At 44.6% G+C, this 24810-nt stretch overlaps 1 protein-coding gene across 1 annotated transcript in view; it reads left to right on the forward strand.

The window, feature by feature from the left end:
- Positions 1 to 8399: 8399 nt before the first annotated feature.
- RALGAPA2 (Ral GTPase activating protein catalytic subunit alpha 2) overlaps positions 8400 to 24810 on the forward strand; it is a 281692-nt gene continuing 265281 nt past the window's right edge. Inside the window, exon 1 of the mRNA XM_060031295.1 lies at positions 8400 to 8611. Coding sequence (XP_059887278.1) covers positions 8506 to 8611 — 106 coding nt within the window. The 5' untranslated portion in view covers positions 8400 to 8505. The remainder of the gene's footprint in view (positions 8612 to 24810) is intronic.

The raw sequence follows: 24810 nt of genomic DNA on the forward strand, positions 1-24810 counted from the left end.
CCATTACCTGGGTACTTCAGCGAGGAGCTAAAGCAGAAGATGGGGGGAGGGGTCTGTCCCCGGAAGGCCCAATAAGGTCCTGTTCCTTTACATCAGGGCAGCCTCCTTCTCAGACTCCAAAGTCCAGTGGTCTATCTGGTGGGGGATTTTGAAGGATGGTCATAAAAGGACAGTCACGTGAATGGCCAGGCTGAAATATGAGCTCCTTCAATGTGGATAAAGGACTTCAGGGTAGGCAGGATAGCAGGCACTCCTTAGCGAAGGGGAAAGATTCCTTTGTTTCAAGTCCCCGGGGTTAGGAACACCGCCTAACAGACAGAAGTTCCTGATAGATCCTTCGAAAATCTCCCTTTGTCCATTTTCAAGGTTGATTTTTACAAAATACCTTCTTCGGCAGATTGATTAATGGCCATAATTCTTAATCCCTCTCTCTATCCATTCGTTCCCAAGACACTCCTCCCCTGACTCTCAGCTCAGCCACAGGAGTTGCTTTGGCCAATAGGATAATAGCAAATATATCACAATTAGAGGCTTATAACTGCTGTGCAATGAGGCTTGCTCACACCTGCCCTTTGTCATTATCATGAGAAGGACATGCCCAGGCTGGTCCACTGGGCTCGGGACGAGGTTGAGAAAAATATGGATCAGAGCCAGGATACCCTAGTCATTCCAACCAAGGCCACCCTGGATCAACCAATAGGTAGCGAACTCCCAGACATGGAAGGAGTCCCAGCCAAGAAGAGCCAAGTCCAACCCAGATCAGATGAACCCCATAGACTCTTGAGCTGAACAAATACTTAACTGGTGTATGCCACTGACTCTTGTGGTTGGTCGCCATACAACATTTTAGTGGCATAGCTAATTGATACGCCCTCTTCCCAACTCTTCTGGAAATTTCATCTATGTTCTCGTCTGCTTACCTGCTGCAAGTAACTAGTTACAAACCCAGCACATTTTTAAGTGATTCCTATAATACTGGATGAATCAAAAGTCAATTTCTCAGGTCAATTTCTGTTGCCCTGCCTGTTTCAGGTGTGCCCCATGCTTTTCCTATGAGTATTCTACTATTTACTCTGTAAATACCCTAATATCCTCTATGGAGACAAACTCTGGGTTTCTCTCCTTGCTGCCAGCAGCCAAATTCTTGAAGCTGCTTCTTTTGTCTGCCTCTACCTCTGGATGACCTTTTGTCCTCCCTTCTTGCCACTGACATTCCTGCTCTTTGATGGGTAGAGCAATCCCTGTCAAGCCAGTCACTTTCTGGGAACAAAAATCTAAATTATTATGTGGATACCAGGCTAGTCTGAGGTCATAGGGACGAGCCATGGAGAGAGTCATAGGCTCAAAGAATTTGAGCACCAGGAAGATGCTGGAGATAAGCCATCAGAGATAGTGTCTGGCTTTGTCCAGCTGAGGAAACGAGTCTTTGAGACTTGTTAGTTCCAGATCCTTGGGGCTGCAAGCAGATAACCTCCTTGTTTACCACTCTGTAACAAACAATCTCCAAACTCAGTGGCTGAATGCATTTTGTTTATTTTTTCGGAATCCTGAAATTTGAGTTAGGCTTGGCTGGGACAGTTCGCCTCAGCTCTGATGGAGAAAAATGTCATTTGGTACCTTTTGGATACATTACGTAAGCCAAAATTTTTAGTCTCTGAGGTGTTACTTTGTTGTTTTTATGATTATAAATGAGTTGTTAATCTCATTTATAATAACCTGAATTATTAATTTAGCTTTGCAAAGACCCATAAACCATTCTTGGGTTTGGTCTTAACGTAACCAGTAAAATATACCCAGGACAAACTGCTGGGTCACATTATTTAGGTCCATGAGCCTTTGGCCAGCATTCTTAACCCAGCATCATTTAAGGTCCAAAACGATGCAGCTATTTCACCTGGTGTGATGGGGATGTCAGTGAAAATACCCCTCCTTGCCAAGGGGTGCACATAACAAAAGCGGGGTATAAAAGATTCTGGGACACTGCTTCGACCTATTTTGATGGTGTCCAGTGTAAACCATGGAAAGCCATGGAAAACCACAGCTGTGTAAAGCCCTCCTATTAAACACGTTTAGAAATAAAATGTGCACACAAATGGACAATCTTAGTAAGCAGGAATTTCGTCGTTTGTATTTTCTGGGAGTGGGAGAGAAGGGAGAAACAAAATAATCTTTATTGAACGTTTTGGTACGAGGCATTGTCCTCGTTCTTTTTATGCTGATTTACTCCTTAGAATAAATAGCCCAATGTAAGTTTGTCTCCATTTTCTAGATGAGGAAAACTGAGGCTTGGAGAATTAAGTCACCCACTTAAGATCGCACAGCTAGTAAGCGGGGAAAACTGGGAGTCAGAGCATTTGCCTTTGCTGTCATCTCATCCTGCCTTCCACAGATTCGGAAGAAGTTCACTTGTCTCTTCTCACTTTGGCATCGCCACCCTTTACTTTCGTTTGGTCCTGCTGTTTTTACAAGGCTACGAGAACACACACATTTCTGCAATCCCAAGAGTATGCTGAATACTATCGCAGCACAAATAGCAACCATACAGAACCAAACTGCTTCTGGTGTTCTTCACACAGCCCTTTGCATCTTACCTCCTAGCCTTGCCTGGGGTGTGTTCAGCTTCTTTCCCAGTTCAGGTGTCACCTCCTCCAGGAAGCCTTCTCTGAGCCCTCCACTCATGGCCACTCCCCAGTCCTTCCCGCCATCTCCCATAATGCCTTTCATGAATCACTGCTGTGAATTACTACTATCTAGTTAGGTGTCTGTCTCTTCCATTAGACTCTGACTTCTCAGGGAGTTGAGGCTGCGTCCTCATTATCTTTGTAACTCCCAGAGCTGCATCAGTATCTGTTTTCCTAGTTATTTTCTAAGCCTGGTTTTCCAACCTCCCTTTGATTTTGACAGCCAACATTCTTCGAATGAATTTTCTTTTGCTTAAACAGCCTGTCAATTTCTGTTGCTTGAAACGAAGAATCCCATCTGAAATACCAGGTAAAAATAGTCTCAGTTTAAGACATAGGTTTATATGTATATTAGGAAAAGAATTTGTATTCTTGTATTGTTTTTCCCAAGGATGGTTATGCTCTCCAATAATTATTTTGAGATTCAGTTTTTCCCAGAAAATTTCAAAAACTTGCAAGTAAAACAAACTGTATGATGATGTTCTCCATTTTGAATGCATAATTTTTGTTGACATTTCATAATCTGCATTCATTTTTAGAAAATCTAACACTCAGTTCAAAATTAAGGTGTATATCTGATCTAATAGTAAACCGAATGGTGGTACTTTGTATATTGGGGGCAGATGTGAGGTAATGAACAAATTTTTGCAGACTTCTTACCTTATGTAACTCTGTCTCTCCAGCCTCTGTACATCATCTTTTATTCAAGTTTTATTTACTGTTTAGATAGTTTCCATGATTCTTGATTTTTTTTATCATTATCATGCAAAGATATGTTTTTTTTACTTATAGATGTTCTCATGTGCTTACTTCTGTGCTTATTTTTTCTAATGTTGATGTATATCCATGATTTAATACTGAAATGTTATTACTGTTTTGATGATAAAAAAAATGAAAATATATCCCAAGCAGATGACATCGTGGTTGAAATGCACAGCTGTGAAAACATCTGCTTGAGTACATTTAGAAAAACGATTCTGTTTCTTTCCCTTCGGGCATTACTTTGTTATCAGGAAGCCATCAGACATATCAAAATGAGTAGAACATTTTCAAAAACTTTTTCTGAGTCTTTTCTGAATTGAAATTCTCATATAAAATGATTTATAGTCAAGTTTAAAGTTAAGTATTAAATCTCCTTGCTTGACAGATATTTGGAAAGAAAAGAAACTAATGGGAAATATTTTTGGAGGAGAAAATAATATATATTTTTAGGGTAACAGTAATACATCATCTGGAAAACAGAGACCTTAGGTTTCTTGTTCCTTAAGGACTGGGTTTTGCATTTCATTCTTATGAAGTGTCGTCATCTCTTCTTTTCTGGGAATTTTAGGTAGGAGTAGAGTCTCAGGAGCACAAGATACATGTTGAATATCTTAAGTCAATGTTTCAGGGTGAAAGCTGATACAAGAAAAAAAACCTGAATTTATTAGGTTGTAGCTTTTTGTAAGGGAATAAGAATGCAAAGTGTCCCATGATCAATAAAACAGACAACCTGGGGTTGATGTTTGCAGCAATAACATTCAAATGAAGATCCACAGTATGTCTGACCCACTAAAACATCTTACGCTGGAGGACAGGCACAACGAACATATCTGACAGGAATATTTGAGGCTGAAAGTTGATTTTTTCCAGATATTAAAATTAACATAATATTCATGACTATCAGGATTAACACGCAGGCATGAGGTATTTTAGTCAATCTAAAAAAAATTCTTCCAATCCGAAAAATTCTGATGCATGAACTATTTGGAGATAAAATACATTAATGTGTAGGTTACCTGGAAACCACAGAGCTGGCAGATCTAAGTATTTGGAATGATTCCAACTGTGGAAGTTAAGAAGACGAACAAATTGTCTCTGATAGCAATGACTGAGTTTTGGGGCAAGATATGGTCAAAATTAGATGGGGGAAGCCTACGAGGTATTTCTCCTTTGTTGCTAGTAGGAACACCAATGAAGGAAGAGATGCAGGGGGCCAGAGTGGTAGGGGGAGATATATGATGGTTTCATAAACAATGAACAGTCTGTTTAAGGAGATGTGGATTAATGTACAGCATAGAGAATATAGTCAATAATATTGGAATAACTGTGTCTGATGACAATCTAGATGGTGACTAGATTATTATGGTGATCATTTCGTAATGCATAAAGATATTGAATCACTATGTTGTACACCTGAAACTAATAGAATATTGTGTGTCAATTATAACGCAATAAAAAGTAAGATGGGGAAAACTGAGGTATATTTTAGAAAGATTTCTGAGAAAAGGAGGGTAGAATTTTTTTAAAATAAATTTTATTTATTTATGGCTGAGTCGGGTCTTTGTTGCTGCACGTGGGCTTTCTCTAGTTGCGGTGAGCAGGGGCCACTCTTCGTTGCGGTGCGTGGGCTTCTCATGGCGGTGGCTTCTCTTGTTGCGGAGCATGGGCTCTAGGTGTGCAGGCTTCAGTAGTTGTGGCACGTGGGCTCAGTAGTTGCGGCACACGGGCTTAGCTGCTCCATGGCATGTGGGATCGTCCCGGACCATGGCTCGAACCCGTATCCCCTACACTGGCAGGCGGATTCTTAACCACTGCACCACCAGGGAAGCCCAAGAAGGGTAGAATTTTAAAATATGGGTGCACGGTATGTTAATTAAATCAAACCCATTGTACTGAACAACATTCTCTAATTATGCTGACTGAGATATTAACGAATGAATGAATGAATGAAGTAAAATGAGAACATAGGACATTTTCTCATTACTTCTTATGGTGGCACAGCCTTATGTGGATGGGCTGGGTTCAGTCAGCTACTCTCCGGCGTGCGCGTATGTGCAGAAATTTATTTTCACACAGTTCTGGAGTCCAGAAGTCTGAAATCAAAGTCAAGGCTAGGCACCCTCTGGAAAACCCCTAGGGAGACTCCTTCCTGGCTCCTTCCAGCTTCTGGTGACTGCAGGGGTTGGCTGTGGTCACATGACTCCAATCTCTGCCTCTGTTTTCACCTTCTTCTTTCTTTGTGTGCCTTCTCTTCTGTGTCTTATAAGGACACTTATTAGATTTAGGGCCCAGCCAGATAATCCAAGATGATTTCACCTTGAGATCCTTGACTTGACTACATCTGCAAAGATCCTTTTTCCAAAAAAAGTCACTATCACACATTCTGGGGATTAGGACATGGACGTATCTGTTCACCCTGCTATACTGGTTATTATAAATAATGCTAAAGGAATAACCTTCCACATGTGGTTTTATATATTTGTGGAGGTATATCTTCAGAGTAGATTCTTAGAAGTAGGATTTGTGTCAAAGAGCAAGTTTCTGTAATTTGGCTAAATTCTCCCCCATAGGAGTTGTACTATTTTACACTCCTATTAGCTGTGTTTCTCTACAGCTTTGCTACCAGAGTGTGTTGTCAAATCATGTTTTTGTTTTTGCTTTTTTTTTGAAAACCCAAATAGCATTTCAGGGTAGTCTTAGTTTACATTGTAAATTTTTAACTCTTGATTTCATTATCTGTATTTATTGATGACAGCAGGACACTTTTTCAACAGTACTCAAGCGTCTACAAAATACTTGGCACTCTGAACCTCCAGGGATAAAAATCGATTGCAAAGCAGGTGATGTTCTCAAGAAGTTCACGGTCTAGCAGGAATGATTTTGCGGAGCAACAGAGAATAAGAAGTGTCTTTATTTATTTTTATTTCACATGGAATATATATACATGGTGGGTGGGTGAAAAACCTCAAAATAATAACTTATGTTTCTTGATTATTTTAGAGAAGACCTGGAGTTCTACATTTTCATCAGTGAGTAAAGGCTAGATACGATGGATGAGATGAACTTGTATGCATGAATGCCTATTTCTGTTACTACCAAGTTTTGACCATGTCATGTGTTCACTGAACACTGTTGTTTATCTCTTCATTTATCTAGCTGCTCTGCCCTCAACTAAATTGGAAGCTTTGGAGGTAAGGAGGCTGCATCTTATACAGCTTTTTATCCCCAAGGTTTAGACTCATGCCTTGCACATAGCAGGTGCTCAACAAATGTTTGACTTTGATGATAGGTTGACCTGCGATAGATAAATTGAATTCCCTAAGACAAGTGCATCCTATTTTTTTTCCATCAATGCAATGAAAGTTATCTTCCCCTAAAAGAATGGTGCGGTGAATATTGTGACTTACTATGTGTAGCCAGGTACAGGCTAAATTTCTGCAACAAAGACACCCAGAATGCTTTGACTTAAGAGAGAAGGTTATTTCACTCTTGTGACAGTCTTGGAGGGTTTGTGGTCCTGATGGAGAGGTCATCCAGGAACCCAGGCTGGTAGGGCAGTTCTGTCATCCTGAGTGTGGGGCTTCCATCTCTGGGTCTGAGATTCATCCATGCCATTGGGTTTATTGGTTGTCTATTCCTTTTTACTGCTGAGTAACATTCCTTTGTATGAATATATCCCAGTTCTATCAATGCTATTTGATAACTTGAAAAATAGAGGATCTAACAACCAAGAGATATTTTTTGCATGCCTGGATTAAATATGTAGGATTATTTTAGCTTTTTATCCCATTTTATTTAACGAACTTTTATTGAGTGATTCGAGGTCAAATACAGTGCCCAGCGATGAGGCTAGAAGGCTGTGTAAATCGCTGGCTCTTCCCCCAAGTTACAGTTTAGCCGAATGAGGAAAAGACAGTTGTGCTGTCCCAATTTGATGGAGATCACGTGATTTTAAACAGCCAGCTTAAGTGTTTGCTAAAATGTTGTCAAAATTTGAAGCATCAAAGGATCCAGATGCCAATAAATAACCCTGCAGATCTCCAGACCATCTTCCATCTCAAAGTCTTGCCTCAGGTTACAGGCACCTGGCCTTAAAAAGCATCCCAGCCTGAGAGTAAGGTCCCTCAGGTTCTATTTCTGGTTCTGCTACTGTATTGCTAGGTGGCCTTGCACAACACAGAGAACATGCACTTCCTACAAAGCAAGAGGCAAGACGTTGAGGAACCTGCCAGTGAGGCACTCTCACATCCCAAGTGAAGACGGGTCCCAGGAACCAAGGGGAGTGGGGCTGGCCTCCTCTCCCAGAGCCTAGGCATGCCCTTCCCTACTGCCAAAGCCATTCATTTTAGTGTGTAATTGGAGCTCCGATTTTGGTATGATCAACGGGATTTCCACTCGCTCCCTCACTCCCTGTTGTGAGTTTCTGTGGTTCACGTTGCACTAGAGGGAACTGGGTGGGCGCACAGGCCGGAGACTACAGATACAGAAGCCTTGGGCCTCCCGGGGTAGGGGGCGGGCGGATGCTGCCCAGTGACCGGGACCCTGGAAATGTGGTCTCAGGGTCTCGCCTCCTGGAGAACTACCTTTCCCAGGAGCACTTGCGGCCCACGGAGGGGCGGAGAGGGGGCACGTGCTCAGAGCCGGCCCACTGACTCTCATCGCGCCGAAAGCGCGCCAGCCTGATTGGAGGGCTCTGTCGCGGTGCATCCCGGGACTTGGAGTACAGCGTGTGCGCGGGGCCCGCTTCTTTGTGATTCGCGGCGCCTCCTCGGAGCCCGGGCGCGCCCCCGCGAGGCGGGTCCAGACGACGCGCGCGTGCGCTGCGCCCAGGGGCCGGACGGCACCTCCCGTGGGGCGGGGCGATGGGTTTAGCGTCGACACCGCCTTCCTGCTCCGCCCCTCGCCGGCCAGGCCCGCCCCTCCTTCCTGGAGCTACAGCGGTAGCGGCGGCGGGCGGCGGCGGGCGGCCCGGGAGACACGCGCCGGCCTGACCCTATGCGGTGACTCGCGCGGCGCAGGCGCCTCCTGCCCCGCCGGCGGGGCCCGGGCTCCCCGCGGCGGGATGTTCTCCCGAAGGAGCCACGGGGATGTGAAGAAGTCCACGCAGAAGGTGCTGGACCCCAAGAAGGACGTGCTGACCCGCCTGAAGCACCTGCGGGCGCTGCTGGGTGAGGCGCGGCGCGGGCGGGGGTCGGGGCGGGATGCCGGGGCGGGGGGCGCAGACCCTCTGCCCGGGCCCCGGCGTTGTTCCCGGGAAGCGGGCAGCCTGGCCCGCGGGCTTGCCCGTCGCCCTCTAGTGTAAACTTACCCCAGATTCTCGCCGGGTGGCCTCGGGACCGGGCGCGGCCGGGACGGTCCCCTCCCCAGCAAACCCTGGACGCCCGGGGGTCCTCTCACGCACACATCGAACTGTCATCTTCCCTCCCAGTTTTTAATTTTTATTTTTAAGTCCGAGACCCTAAGTAGACTGAGACCCCAAGTGGTCCCAGCACGGACTTAATTGAACTGTCATCTCCTCCTCCCCCCCCCCCACTTTAATTTTATTTTTACTTTTGAGTCCGATTCCCGAACAGACTGAGCCCCCAAGTGGCCCCGGGTTAAATGTAAGTGCCGTCTCTCTTCCCATGGGTCTGGCTGCTTCATTTTCTTTGTGTTCTTGGTGTGAAGGGGGCTCCTCGTGTCTGCTTGGAGGGAGGGGTGACTTTCCTGGGTTCAAGGAGGCTGCTTCTCCTTTATTATCAGGATGACACTGATGGTTATGTGCCTTCTTCCGTTTTTATGAGCCCTCTGGGTGGAGATTCTGCAGAGCCCAGGTCGGCCTGCACTTGACCTGGGATGAAACTCACCCCTGTGGGTGTGAAGTGTTCCCAAGGCTTCCTCTCCCCTGCCACCTGTGATCTGTAGCTGGTTTGCTATTTGTTTTCTCTTCTTACCTCCTTAGTCTTAACTTGTGTTTAAGGTGGAAACACCTTTGCTGTCTATAGACAGACTTGTCTTTGTGTTATTTGCGGGCTGAGAAAAAGATACTTTATGTTTCTTCTAGATGTCTTTTTTTTATTCTTAAAATGAGCAAAATCACCTGATTTAGGGCACAGAGTCTCAATGTGTCTGTCACGTGAGGAAATATGGTATAACAGAATTCATCATATAGGTGAGAATTTTAAATAAAGATCTTGTTCATGAGATTAAAATTTGCAGATGATTTCTATTTATACTCCGTGAAGTACCTCTAAGGAAAACAACAAATCCACACACCTGGTTTTGCCAGGTGAAGTTTTTTACATTCTCGGATTCCTTGAGATTCCGCCCATCTGGGTCAGCTTGGAATGAAATGTAAATTAAGTACTGTTAGAGGGATTAGTTTTCAAGACTTTTGAAAGTGAAATTTGGTGTTCTTGGTAAACTGAACTTTCTACTTCCTGTACTAAAATACCAGGAGCACACAGGACGCATTGTGTGGGGTTCTTAGTAGTGACTGATTAACACCTCCTGCAGGGACATTTTTTGATAAAGGAGAGTAGAGTGGTATTTTAAAGCAGTTGATACTTGGGGACTTTTTCTGTGGTAGAGAGCTTGAACTTTTGTTCTGTCCAAGTCTACAGGATTAAGTTGGCTACATTTTGCAAAGGCAGACGCAATTAAACCTAGATGTTCCTTTTCTTAGAGACACACAGTACATTGTTACTGTTCTGAGAAAGTAGTTAGTTTTCAAGGCTCTGTGGTTTCAGTTGAAGATGTGTGTCTTATTTTGAGGAACTTTCTTTTGTCCTTTCATTGAGCCATCTGACCTCAGTTTTGCAGCGTGGAGAGGCTCTGTGATATTTCCTTATGTATGTTGGTTTTTGTTGATGCATCGCTGGTGGACTGGCCCAGTTTACTTCATTTATTACTGTAATCTTATCTGTAGGTACTAGATTTTTGTAAATGTGTCTGAGGAGTTCTAGTTCATAAGGTTTCATGTAAACTTTCACTTACGACTGTGGTTGAAAGGCTTTAAAGAAAAATAGTACAGCAACGTACTAGTCCCACCACGTCGCATATCCTACTGGTTTGCTACTTTAAGGAAAAGTCTACTAGGAAAAAAGTCCTTTTCATCTGAAAAATAGGATTTAGCCAAGATCAAGAAACTATTTGAATTGGGGTTGACATATACACACTACTATATGTAGAATAGATAACTAATGAGGACCTACTGTATAGCACAGGGAACTCTACTCAATACTCCGGAATGACTTATATGGGAAAAGAATCTAAAAAAGAGGGGATATATGTATATGTATATGTATAACTGATTCATTTTGCTGTACAGCAGAAACTAACACAACATTGTAAATCAACCATACACAAATAAAAATTAAAAAGAAAAAGAAGAAGAGACCAGATTTGTGGTTACCAGAGGCAGGGTGTGGGGGGATGATTGGATGAAGTTAGTCAAAAGGTACACACTTCCAGTTATAAAATAAGTCCTAGGAATGTAATGTACAGCATGGTAACTGTAATTAACACTCCTGTATGTTGCATATGGAAGTTGTTAAACGAGTAAATCCTAAGCATTCTCATCCCAAGGAAAAACATTTTTTTTCCTATTTCATTCGTTTTGTATCTATACGAGATGATGGATGTTCACTAGACTTTCTGTGATAATCATTTCATGGTGTATGTAAGTCAAATCATTATGCTGTGCACCTTAAACTTATACAGTGCTACATGTCAGTTATGTCTCTATAAAACTGGGAGAAAAAAAAGTATATTTGCAAAAAAAAACAAAAAAACTATTTGAAGGAAATGAATAGAAATTATTATTGTATTTTTATTTGTATATTTTGATAATACTCTTGCTTTTCATATATTTTCCAGTGATAATAACGATGTTATTTTTTATTACATACAAAGTTAATAGCACTTGACCTGGATTTGTAGCCTGCAGCTGCATGAGTTTGGACCAATTACTCAGCCTGTCTTTGAATCTGTTTCTTTACTCTGTAAATGGGTATGGTGATGTCTGCCTCATAAAGGTTATTGGGAGTGTGATGTATAAGCCACTTCAGCTTGGAGTGGACATGGAACAGTTTCCTCTGTCATTACTGTTTTCCTGTCGTTAGTAGGGTGGGACAAGCGTTTTGGTAGGTTGTCCCTTCTCCTTTCTTATTTTAATAATGGTGATGGATTTGCTCCCTCTTCATAAAAATTAGTCTGTATTTAAGACAGCTGGCTGAGAAAGATACAGTTAGCTGTGAAAGGTAGAGTATTTCTTCATATCATGGTAATGACTCCAGTTAGAACTTGCTTAGCTACTTTGACCTGCCTATATATTGTAGATTGGCCTGGTATTATTAACTTTATTTTATTTAATTTTAATTTAATTTAATTTAATTTTTTTGTGGTATGCGGACCTCTCACTGTTGTGGCCTCTCCCATTGTGGAGCACAGGCTCAGCGGCCATGGCTCACGGGCCCAGCCGCTCTGCGGCATGTGAGATCTTCCCGGACCGGGGCACGAACCCGTGTCCCCTGCCTCAGCAGGCGTACTCTCAACCACTGTGCCACCAGGGAAGCCCTTAACTTTATTTTAAAGGGGGAGGGGAAACTGAGACACAGGCAGGGCTTACTGGGGGCCAAGCCATGCACTCAACGTTGTGTATGTATTATGTAATTTAGAGGAAGAACAAAGAGCTGATAGGTCCCCTGACTCCCAGGTCTCCTTACATTGTTGAAATCATCCTTGGGAAAATAAATAAGTAAACAAAACAAAACTAAAAAAACATTCTGTAAACTGCTGTCTTGCTGCAGCAAAGATTCCATGTCTAATTACAAGTTGAGTGCCTACTGTGAGTCCCAAAATAGGATTTAGAAATGGTGTTGATGTGGCAGGAAGAATAGATGTAAAATACCAGTAAGCACGTAGTGTGCTATGTAATTAGATAGTGGCTTATATACGGTGGACTCCATTATAGGATTTCTAGGGGCAGAAAAGATCATTAAGAACAAAGATAGGGGCATCTTGAAGGAGACCCTGAAGAATGGTTAGACTTGTTCTGTCCAATAGAAATAGATGTCAGCCACAAGTGTGATTAAAAATGCTCTGGTAGCCACATCTAAAAAAGTAAAAAGAAACAGGTGAAATTAATTTTACTAATATCTATATATTTTTAACCCCATACATCTAATATGTGTTAAATCAACAGGTAATGAAAGTAAAATGTTCAGTTTTTTCCATCATTTTTTGATAGCAAGTCTTTGAAATCCCATGTGTACTGTACGTGTGCAGCACGTCTCCGGTCGGGCCAGTGGCATTTCGAGAGCCCAGGAGCCACAGGTAGCCAGCGCGGCATGCTGGACAGAGCAGGGTTAGACTTGGGGAGAGTCGAGGGGGAGAGCATTTCGGGCCGAGGTGGGGAGGAGCTGGTGGTGGAAATACACAGTGATGATGCGGGAGGTTGAGGAACCTCGGGCACTGAGGATTGGGTGCTGGAACCCTGGCCCTGAGGGCGTCCACAGTGTCAGAGCAGTCACCAAAGTGGTGTGTAGGCCAGGGGTAAGGGCAGGACAGCGAGTTGGACTTCGGGGTCATGGGGGAGGGGAGGAGAGGTGGCCTGACCGGTAGGAGCTGAGGCAGGTTGGGGCCAGATCAGAAAGGGCCTTGTTTGCCGCAGTTAGAAGCTCAGATCTTATCCTGCAGGTGAGAGGGCCCATTGGAGAATTCTTAGCAGGTCAAATGGTAATATTCAAGCACTGCCTCTCTGCCGGCAGGGCCAGGATAAATGGACGGGGCCAGTGGGAAGGCAGGGAGACACTGAGAAGACTGGTGACGAAGGAACAGACAGGGGCTGGGGCCTGGAGAGGAGGGGCGGGGCCACGAAGGACCCTGTGGCAGGACAAGCGATTCTCAGGGAGGAATGAACATGAGGTTTGCAGAAGCTGGGCGAGGAGTGATTAATCTGAAGGAGAAGTGGTTTGGGGTCAGGGGCCACAGGCCAGTCAAATCTAGTGACACCAGGGTTCAGACCAAATATCTGGAACCAGAGAGGAGAGAACAGTTGCTCACAGAGGCTCTATACGCCCATAGAGCAAAACTCAACATTTTGACATGTTTCCTTTTGTGCATCTGTTGCTTTAAGTAGGGACAAGTTCACTTACAATTTTAAACGTTGCCTTTTAAGCTTACTTTTAGCATTTCCCCATGTTTTGTTCCTTTTATTTTTATTAACTACAGATGTTTGTTGAGGCGATGTACCATAATTTAGCTTACCATTTCTTGGGTAGTTAAATAGTTTCCTTCCTTCAGCTCTCCCTCTTTTTTTCCTCTCTCGCTTTTTCTCTCTTTTTCTTTCTTTCTCTGGTGTAAATAATAACTACTCTGAACATCTTGGGAGGCGGCTTCTCCTGCATTTTGCATTATTTTCTTGGATTAGATTCCATGGAGGTCAGACTGCTGCGTTTCTGCCTCAACCCACAGTGCTGTCCCACAGTGCTGTCCTCAGTGTCGCTCCCATTGCCCTGCAGGCAGCGAGGGTTGAGGCGGCCACTTCCTTTGCAATCTGACTAGCAATAAACTGCGTTGTTAGAATTTGATAATTGGTGTTAGGTATTTGGGGGAGTGGAGGTGTCTTGGATAGAGCCAGAAGAGTTGGGAGGAGACTCTGGCTAACGACAGAGCAAGATGAGTTTGGTGCTGATGTGTGTTGAGTTTGAGAAGAAGGTGAGATACAAATGGAACTGTCTGGGAGGTGCTGGATGTGGTGTCTGGAGCTTAATGAGGGGTTAGAAAGCTATGGCATGGTTATTAGCATTGTGATCTCACTGGATCGTCCTACAACCTGTGATGAAGGTAGTGTTCCCACCCCCGACCTCGAGATGGGGAGACTGAGGCTCCCGGAGGTGGGCTCCTTGTCTGCCAGCTCCCTGTCTCTAAGGGGCAGAGCTGGGGGTCATAGGATTATACAGCCCGTGTCGAGCTTTTGCTAGTTACCTGACGCAACCATATTTACATACCAGAAAATATATTTACCCACCAGAGTGAATGTTAACTTGTAAACAAAAGCCAAGTAGTTTTTGCGCGTCTCCCAGAAATGTTGCTTTGAGTTTTGCTGCTCTCTGCCTAGTCTGCTTTACCGTATTCTTCTAGGGAGACTTGAGGCCGTATTTGACTTGAACATGGCAGAAGATAAAAAGACTCCTGTGTTTTCGTGTTCACTGACCTCTCCGTGCCCTTGGCAGGCCTTACAGGTGGTAAAATATTTGCATGGACATTAGTGCCACATGGACATTCTGCAACCAGAGCAAAGCTGGGGGTATAACTCCAGGCCCTTCAGACAGTCTTGGGATGGTTTCTCTCAGTTGACCTCGTCTTAATTAAAGCGATTTTGCCCTAATGCTCCCTTTGCTCATTTTTCACCGGTTAGTAACATTTTATATCTGTAACTTCTGGAATGTAAAATGAACTTTGGACACATATATGTCACACAAATACGCCGTCCCTGCTCCTAGTGCTTGAAATTGTCTAGCCTTCTGAAGTGAGAAAGGTGGACCTAGGATAAAAGTCTGACTGAGCTCAGATGTTTTGTTTGAGATAACTAGAAAAGGTTGCCTTTGACCTTTTATTCTGGGAAGAGAGATAATTGGTAGGTCTGGAATATTTTGATGTAAACTTTTATAATTTGTACTTTTATTTTGTTTGTAAGTGCTTTATTTGCAGCTGGACATAAATACTTTTACTAGCTGTTTAGAGCACTGATCTTTGGTCTCTAAGTGCCACAGATGAAACTAGAGAACAGTTTATTGCTTTCAAAATAGCAAATTGATTCAATTTAAATTTTAAAATTATTTTTAAAAGAAGGAATATGTTACTCTACTGTAAAATCAAGAATAATTAATATATAAATGTAGTAAGCAACTATCTTTTTCTTGGATTTTTAAAAAATTCAGTTTCACGTACATTTTTTCGAGTCCGTGTGTGTGTGTGTGTGTGTGTGTGTGTGTCTGCTTGGTAGGGCTGTGTCTTCAGAGATCAATAAGGCACAAGCCCAGGATTTACTGTTTGTTAGGGGAGACAGGTAAACAGCTGCATTTACCACGAGGATGTTAGTGCTGGGGTGTGGGGATGGGGTAGGGGTGGGGGAGTGCGTGTGGTGGGTGGGACTGTACAGGTGGCTGCAGGTGTAGAGGAGGCACAGCAGAAGGGCCCCTTGGAGAGGCTGCCAGTGCTTCCTTAGGGGTGCGGGGCTGAGGTGGGTCTGGAGTAATGAACACGGGTTTCCCAGGTGGGCAGCTGGGGGCAAGGGGACTGCCGAGAGAGGAGCTTGTGCAGAGGTGATGGTGTGGCCACCACGTGGCTAAGTGCACACTGTCCTTTACCCTGTGCCATGGGTGGACGTTTGGAATCCGGGGAAGAGTTTTAAGCAGAGGAGCCACCAAATCCAGTGCCTTCCCTCGGTGATAGTCCAGGAGTCCCAGTCTCCCTGAGGTTTGAAACATGGATTCCTGGCGGGTGAGAGCTCCCATGCATTTGGATTACAGACCAGGAGGATGTAGCCTGGGCTGCCAGTGTTCATCTTTCCCTCCATGTGGGGAGCACACACCTCAAATTGAATTCACAGTCAGAGGGAAGCAGAGCGGAGAGATGGAGAGTGAGGAGCGTCCGTGGACCCTGTGTGAGCTGAGGGGCTCAGCCCTGTCTGTGCCATCCCCACCCCGAGCTTCTCAGTTATAGGAGCCTGGAGCACCCTGTTTTTGCTCTAGCCGGCTTGAGTCATATAAGATTTCTGGGCCTTGCAATGGGAAGAGTACACATTAATATGCCAGGAAGAGACTGGGAAATTACAGATTGAGGATGGATGGGTCTGTGTGTGTATGTGTATATATATTTATATATATATAAATATAAATATATATGATGTGTATCTATATAAATAAAATGGGCACAGTTTAAGTGATGTGGATGCTGCCTGCCCTTCCACTCAGCGACCATGTGCCTGCCTGGCAGCATGAGGAGGGACAAGGGACTTCGCTGTGTCCTCAGAGGTCTTCTTTCCTTCATGTCTGTCACTGTGGGAACATCTTCCCTGCTGGGTGTGCCGCTCATGTTTAAGGGTAATTGTGATTTTCTCCATTTTTACCTTTCACGTGACTTAACCCCACCTAAGACGTAACTTGACTGTATCCATAGCTCACATTCATGTAGCACTTCACGCTTTTGCAAATGTTTTCTCGTATTCTCATTTGATCAAATTGCTGTCTAAGGATTTATTACCCTCTAGGTTCTTAGCAGAGCTTTGTTTCTGCATTAGTTCTGAATCCTCATTCCAGAATTTTAACTTTGATATTTAGCAAAGAGATGTTTCATAACGATTTTATGTCCTTTGTGTTGTTTTAGAAACTGAAACCACGTCTGAAAGATACTGAACACTATTTTAAAAGTAGTTGTAATCTTTAAAAGTAAATATGTACTTTGATCTTGCAACTGTGGTTTAGTTAAAAAAAAATTCCTTTTGAAAAAGATAAGGAACCCGTTGATGTTGTCTTGTGTTTGAGTTTCAGTGATGTCATTTATTTATTGAGGCTCAACCTGGCTTTCAAGGGCACAGGAGGTACTAGGGACGATGCTTGTGCCCAGCTGTGGGAGCTGTGAGGGTGAGCATTCAGATCAGCTGTGCTCCGGGGAGCGCCACTGGCCGTTGCTCCCAATGCTGCCCTTGGATTCACCACCACTGTGTAGCCAAAGCTGAGCTCCTCCTGGGCTCCTCCCAGCCAGTTACTGAACACGCGGGGGTACTGATGTGGCCGTTCCTTTGAGACCCAGATGCCTCTGAAGGGAGACTTTGTCTCAAGGGCTCCCTGTTGGCCTGGCCGGCAGCTTTTCAGACCTGTGCTGCCTCTTCCTCCTCAGCCCTCCTCCCCTCCCCTCTTCTGTGCAGGGGTCAGACCTTCCTTCTCAGGTCCTCCCCTTCATCCTTCACAGACAGCTCCCTCAGTAAACCTCCTGCGTGTACACTCCTGTCTTGGTGTCTGCTTTTCGGAGAACCCAAACTAATATGCCGTCCCTTTTCCCAGAGGTGTCATCCAACCTGTCATGTAAAATTCTTCCAGGAGCCGGCAGAGGTATATTACATCTTCACACAAAGTGTCTTCGTCCCTTTTCGCTGAAATGATCTTTCCTCAGAATTCCCATAGCATTTTGTGCCTTTCATTTGGCATTTATAGCCTTTGGTTTTGTATTCTACTTATCTGCGTTCTGCCTGATCTCTCTCACTAAGTGATATTGATACTAAATAACGTTGAGAACACCAGCAGCTTTTTGTACATCTTGATTCCTTTTGGTGACATACTTTCTTATTTGTAATAATAATAAGTAGCATTTAATCAGCGCTTTCCATGTGCCAAGTACCGCAGAAACACTTCACATGTGTTAATGCATTAATCCTCTCCCAAGTGGGATAGGGAATGTTATTATCCCCATTTTACCAATAAGACCCAGAGAAGTTGAGAACGTTGCCTACGGTTGCACAGCTAGTAAGTGACAGAGTCAGGATTTGAACCCAGGCAGCTGGCTCCAGAGTCCCTTTATTCGTTTAACAGTTATTTTTTATCCAACCCCAACCATGTGCCAGGCATTGTACACAGCACCGGGCACGCCTGAGCTTGCATTCTGAAAAACCAAGAATGTGATTTCCGCATAGATGGATCTCAGTCTGGGGGAGAGTAGCGGCCACCGCTATGGATGTTTAGAAAAATTTCTAGAAGCCTTCCTACCCCAGCCAGAAGTTCCCATCATTAAAGTAATGATTCAAGGGACTTCCCTGGCGGTCCAGTGGCTAAGACTCTGCGCTTCCAGTGCAGGGGGCGTGGGTTCGATCCCTGGTTGGGGAACTAAGATGCTATATGGCGCGTGGCACAGCCAGAAAAAAAAAAAAAAAGATTCAAGACCACGAATTAAGTTCTCCTGACAGAGCCCTCTCTCCTCCCATGTGTGCGTGCACTGTCAGACCCACCCCCTGGATCCAAGGGGAAGAGCTTTAAGAAAGGACGATTTCTGTGGACAAAAGGGAGAAGAGGTTGGGGAAACCTTGACTGGGGTGGAGGTTGAGGGCCAGCGGGGCCAGAGGGCTGTGGGTAAGGACAGGCTTGGGTGAGGCTTAGGCAAGTACCCCAGATATTTTTTCATGGAAACAAAATGGGAGAGACACTGTTGTCAAATTTTAAATTTACAAAAACCAAAACTGAATTACCATCCCCCGAAAAGGGCCTGTTATAACTAGTGGTGAACATTCTTCCAGTGAAATCTTGATAGTATTTTCAGGACTGCATGGAAGAGAGGGGAGCTGAGGACGCATGTTGCTTCCTTACAGCTTTCTAAAGGGGTTAGCGTGTTTTCATTCTGTCTGGTCATATTTCCGGTGCCGACAGTGTAAACCTCTTTATTCCATGGATTCTGTATCTGATAAGATGAGGATGTGTTTGGGCCAGAGAGGCTTGGTAGAGTAGAGCTTATGCTGAGCTCCCAGAGTGGGAGTAAAGTATTACATAGTCTTTCTGTGTATGTGTGTGTGTATGTGTGTGCGCGTGTGTGTATGCATGTGTGTGTATGTGTGTGCGTGTGTCATGTTGCAGATACTTACTTTTGAGAGAATGGTTCCATTCCTTTCTTCCTGCTCCTAAAATAAATACATATACAAACATATCATCTTTAACTGAAGCAAAAAGTAAATAATGAACTGGAAAAATAACTTGAAACTTAGAGGAGAGGAAATAGTTATATCCCCCAAACATAAAGAGCTCCTACATATTAATAGGAAAAATTATAATAAATAGATATTCAAAATGTATGTGTACACCTAAGTCACAAATGAAGAAATGACACCTAGGGAGATGGCCTTTGCCCCCAAACGGAACAGTGACTGCAGACAGAAAAGAGAAGAGGGGAGAGAAAGAAGCAGTGCTGGAGAGGAGAAGCCAGCCGTGGCCGGGGAGCCCTAGCTGGCACACGTGGCTGGTCCTTCCTTGTTGCAGCAGTGGGTCCTGATAAGAAGACAGGCCAGGACCACCGTGGCCAGTGGGGCAGGAATGCTTGAGTGCGCCAGACGTGAGATGGGGCCACACAGCAGACCGAGCTTGTGATAGTGTGTAGATGCGCTTACTACGTCGCCCCAAATTCTAGTAAGAGCCAAAGAGTAGGTATCTTTGAAAGTGCCCTGATGCTGACAAGAAATGGAGATCAGCCAGTGGCTGGAAATGAATGAGCACAGGAAAACGTTGATGGGTCAGTGCAATGTTAATTAATCTCTGAATGGTGAGAAAGGCAGCAGACGGGCTCAGTTTCAGGTACCTGCTAAATTAGAACGCTGTTTGTGCTCTAAGTTGTGTTTCTTTTTTTAAGAACTTGAGCCATTTCAAAATAAATTTTGTTTGTTTGTTTTGGCTACCCCCCCACAGCTTGGAGGATCTCAGTTCCCTGACCCGGGATTGAACCTGGGCCTTAGGTAGTGAAAGCCCGAATCCTAACCACTAGACCACCACGGGACTCCCTCTAGGTTGTTTCTTAATGCAAAGGCCTGAGGGAGTCTTGGTCTTTGGCTCAGTGTTAATTGAAAAGACGTGTGGTTTCTAGGACCTGGTGTTGCTGCTGAGCGTGCGCCGAAGGGGAGTCTGCTCCGCGGTCGGTGATCAGTCCAGGTTTAAACAGGACTTGACGTGTGCTAAGGCCACCAGGTCTTGTAAGTGAACCTGCCGGTGATTGGAAATTTCATCACCTTTTTGCATTCAGAGGTGTCACACCTTTGCTTGTTCCTATTCAGTTCAAGCTGTTGAGTGGCTGGACAGAGACCGTTTCTTCCTGCGCGACCTATCATTTTTCTACCCTTTCCAGTAAATGACAATTAGAGAAACATAGCTTTCTCTAAAGACAGCAGAAGTCCTCTACACCTAGATCATTACAAGGCATTGTGTACAACGTACGTGTTATTACAGAAGAGGTCTAACGCCAATGTTGGGCAGAGGAAATTTAAATTATTTTCTGTTTTTAGGGCATTTTAGTCTTGGCAAAGATACTACGGTACGTATTGTTTAGGTCTTCAATGTTCTTCAAGTTTCAAAAGTAAGACACGTTTGGAGGAAACTATGGCCGATGTCATGTCTGCTGTTCTTTTTTATGGTACATAGTCAGGCTTTGAAAACAAGTTCTTTCTAAATACTCTGGCAGCTTTTTTTTTCTGAAATGAATAATAGTTTTTTCTGAAAAATAGTAGTTGTTTTCTGGTTATAAAATTTTACATACTCATTATAAACATTTGAATAATACGAATAAGCAAAAAATAATTTAAGTATGAAAAAGCTCTTCACATTCTGCAGTCCTCTGATAACCATTGTTAAAATTTTGGTAAACATGCTTTCTGTTCTTGTTGTTGCTTACGTGCAACCTCTCTCTCTGTGTCTTGTAGGTACACACATAAACACAGTCTTACATGAATAGTTGTTATACGTGGGCTGACACTGTATTTTTGACCTAACACGCCTTGGACATTTTTCACATGAGTAAGTGAAGGCTTACATGATACTTAAATGGCCCTATCGGGTCCCACTGGACTCACGCAACAAATTATCCACTGCCCATTCTTCAGGTTGGCAGTGCCAGGCCCTTCCATGCTGTCAGCAGACCCCGGCTTGGGGGGAGCAGGGTGACTGCCCGGTGGCCAGAGGGGTGTTTGGTTTCTTATATGAGGATGAGTGGGGCTGACGGTGTTGCAGCTGCTGATGCGGCAGGGGACAGTGGGATGATTTTCTGGAAGTAAAGAGAGCTCCTTGGGGAGGGCCGTCTCAGTCTCTGCGGAATTAGCTTCATAGAAAGGCCGCCCTTTTAACCTATCATGGAGGAAGGCCATTCCCCTTGCAAGCTGGCTCTGGTGTCCTAAATAAACCAACTTCTGGGTCCTCCCTGGGGTTTAGTATCTATTTAGTTCCGGGACATCTACCAGCTCTCTCTTATGGACTTAAAAATCTTGTGTTTCCAGGTGTACTTCCCTGCCCCTCCTCCATCACTTTCAGCTAACGTTAGACGTACTTAGGTAAGCGGTGCGGGAGCCGGACTGCCTGGGTTCGAGTCCTGGCGGGGACCTAACCTCTCTGACCCTCACCTGGTGGTGGGACAGTACCTGCTTCCTAGGGCTGTTGGAGGTTTAATTGAGTTAATATATACAAAGCCCTTTTGTAAGCCGTTATTATGCTTATTAATAATAATTATTTGACGTAAGTAAGACGGCTCTCTGCCCTCAGCACCACTTTTCTGCTGCCTTACTTGTTAGAAATGGAGCGGGAGAGGTTACCATTTAGCTCCTGTTTTATCTATTTCTATCTCCAGCTCTTTCCCTAGTGAGTGGTTTTGACTGTAATATAGGCCAGTTCAGATCAAGAAAAGTAGAAGTAGTTATGCATCGCCTCAAAAAATCGGATGAAACTTGATTCCTACAAAAGAAATAGATATATGAAAATATAAACTGTTATGTATAAGTTAAACTACAAGGATATATTGTACAACACAGGGAATGTAGCCAATATTTTATAATAAAGTATAACCTTTAAAAACTGTGAAATACTATATTGTATACCTGTAACATAATACTGTACATCAACTATACTTCATAAAAAATACATGTATATGGGCTTCCCTGGTGGCGCGGTGGTTGAGAGTCCGCCTGCCGATGCAGGGGACACGGGTTCTGTGCCCCGGTCCGGGAGGATCCCACATGCCGCGGAGCGGCTGGGCCCGTGAGCCATGGCCGCTGAGCCTGCGCATCCGGAGCCTGTGCTCCGCAACGGGAGAGGCCACAACAGTGGCCCACATACCGCAAAAAAAAAAAAAACATGTATATAAAACACATTAGATTTGAACATTATATTTCATTGGTGTATATATTTTTGTTTTATTGTGTTGGCACTTGATATCCGTTAAAAATAATGTTTGAGTCCTGCTTTTGAGACAGGTGTGTCAAAAATGTTTAAGATAAAAGTAGCTCTACTTTTAAAAATTAGAGCTCTGGGTACGTGGAGTATATCGTCATCAGAATCACTTTTACATGGGGACTATCAATCCAGGATAACAAAGTGTTAACATCTTTCTGACTTCTAAGAATTTTACTTTCTGCACCTAGCTACCATATAGGTATAAAGAAATGAAAATAATACATCTTAGGAAACAAAGTGGGATGAATATAACTTCTACAACCTTTCAATTATACTAGGATTTGTTTCCTGTTCTACTGTCAGATTTTACTTCAGTATCTACAAGGATGTTTTTGGATATAGGTAACAGAAAACCCAAATATAAACATAAATGATGAAGAATTTTTTCTCCTATAGAAAGCGGTCCCAAAGCAGGTGGCCCCCTGAGCCAGCTGGCACGGCAGCTCAGTGACGTGCCCATCCGCACGCTCTCCCCTCCCTGCTTTGCCCTCTTTAGTGTCCTCTGCATGGCAGAGGTTTGTCCCCTCAGTGGCAAAATGAACTGCAGGCATCGCACCCGGACGGAACAGCGTCCAGAGGCAGGAGGAAAGAAGCACTTCTGCTTTGTGTCCCTTTAAGAACAATGACCCGTTTCCAGGCATCTCCACCAGAATTCTTCCCCTTGCTTGTTGGCCAGCACTGGGTCACAGGCTTGAGTCTAAACTCATAGCTGGCAGGGGACTAATGCCACAGTAATTGGCTCAGCAGCATCAGGTCCCAGCCCCACGAAGGGCACACGGATTTGCGGGGTGGATGGTCCCTGAACAAACAGGGGCTCCATTAGGAAGAGGAAGGGTCTGCCGTGGGAGTGGCTGGGCGAGGGGGCAGGAGGGAAACCGGGAGCGTTTGCTCCAGGCCACTCTCGCTTTCAGTTTAAATTCTACAGAGATAGAACAGTCCAACATGGCTGTAATAATGTATGTAGGAAACACAGTTATCAGCAGAGCTAAAATGCGAGTTCATTTCATTTCCTACAAACAGGAATATGTGGTTTAGGCCTCCAAGTGCTTCCAAAAGTATTATGTCGGCGTTCTAGGCTCCTCTTCCTTCCGTGGCGCTTGGGCACAGAGGTGCATGCGCACCAGCTATTGGCCCCAGAGAGGGCTGAGAACTGGATGAATGGTGTGGAGCCCCGTAAAGTGGGGGTTGGGGATGCTTGGTTGAGTTGGTGAGTGGGTTTAAAGTGCTTGTTTTATTATACAGCATCAGTTGCACATGTACAAAACATTCTTTCACATCTATTCAGTACTTAAACCAACAACTTAAAAAAATCTTTGCTATCTGGCACATGACCTGTGCTCAAATAAATACTTTCGGTTGAATTAAGGGTGAAACTGACTGGGTTTTTTTTTTTTTTTTTTTTTTTTTTTTTTTGCGGTACGCGGGCCTCTCACTGTTGTGGCCTCTCCCGTTGCGGAGCACAGGCTCCGGACGCGCAGGCTCAGCGGCCATGGCTCACGGGCCCAGCCGCTCCGCGGCATGTGGGATCCTCCCGGACCGGGGCACGAACCCATGTCCCCTGCATCGGCAGGCGGACTCTCAACCACTGCGCCACCAGGGAAGCCCTGACTGGGGTTTTATGGAGTGAATATGATGCAGGGGGAAGGGAGGTGATTGAGGGACAATGACAGGGCTGATTAAAAAGGTGGATCGTGGAAACCAAATTAGGAAGAAAAAAAGAAGTGAAGACTTCAGAGGGGTCATAGATCATGACAGAGTGGTGAGATCATTGGATTGAAGGACCCAGGAAGGTCGAAGAGTTGGTGGAATTAGGTTTCCAGAAGGAGGGAGCAGGGGAGGTAGGGAGAATGGGTTCAGAATTGGGAGGCAGGGAGGTTAGAGGGATGCCCGGGCGGGCCTGGGGGCAGAGGTTGCGGAGGGGGCATGGAGGACAACCTCAGTGGAGATAAGGAAGTTGGGCATCACCTGTGTAAATGTGGCAATCAGTGCTGGCTATGAGGGCAAAGACAGTGAGCCAGGCCCTGAAATCTTCTGGAGAGTGTCCTGGGGGCGGGTGGGCGGGTGTAGACTGTAGCCACTGAAGCCGGAGCCTCCATCTGCCATGCAGGTTAGCGCCCCCATCCACACGAGGATTTTGTATTTGCATGTAATCAGCACAAGGACGCTTTTAGGTCTGCACATAGATGCATTTTCAGACGTGAATTTCTCTTTAATAATAATGATGACCATAAAAGTATTGCGTTACCACTGAAGCATAGTCAGCATACCTGCTGTCTTATGACCCGAATACCTGCTGAGTCTTGAAAGGGCTTCATTATGAGGACTTTACCTCCTCACCAGGTGAGTTCCAGGTCAGTTACCTGCCCTTGGAACAGCATTGCACACAGGAGGTTCTAAAACCTACCGGCTGGTGTCAG

The sequence above is a fragment of the Delphinus delphis genome, chromosome 15 (assembly GCF_949987515.2).
Source record: "Delphinus delphis chromosome 15, mDelDel1.2, whole genome shotgun sequence".
In the NCBI taxonomy this organism is placed as follows: Eukaryota; Metazoa; Chordata; class Mammalia; order Artiodactyla; family Delphinidae; genus Delphinus; species Delphinus delphis.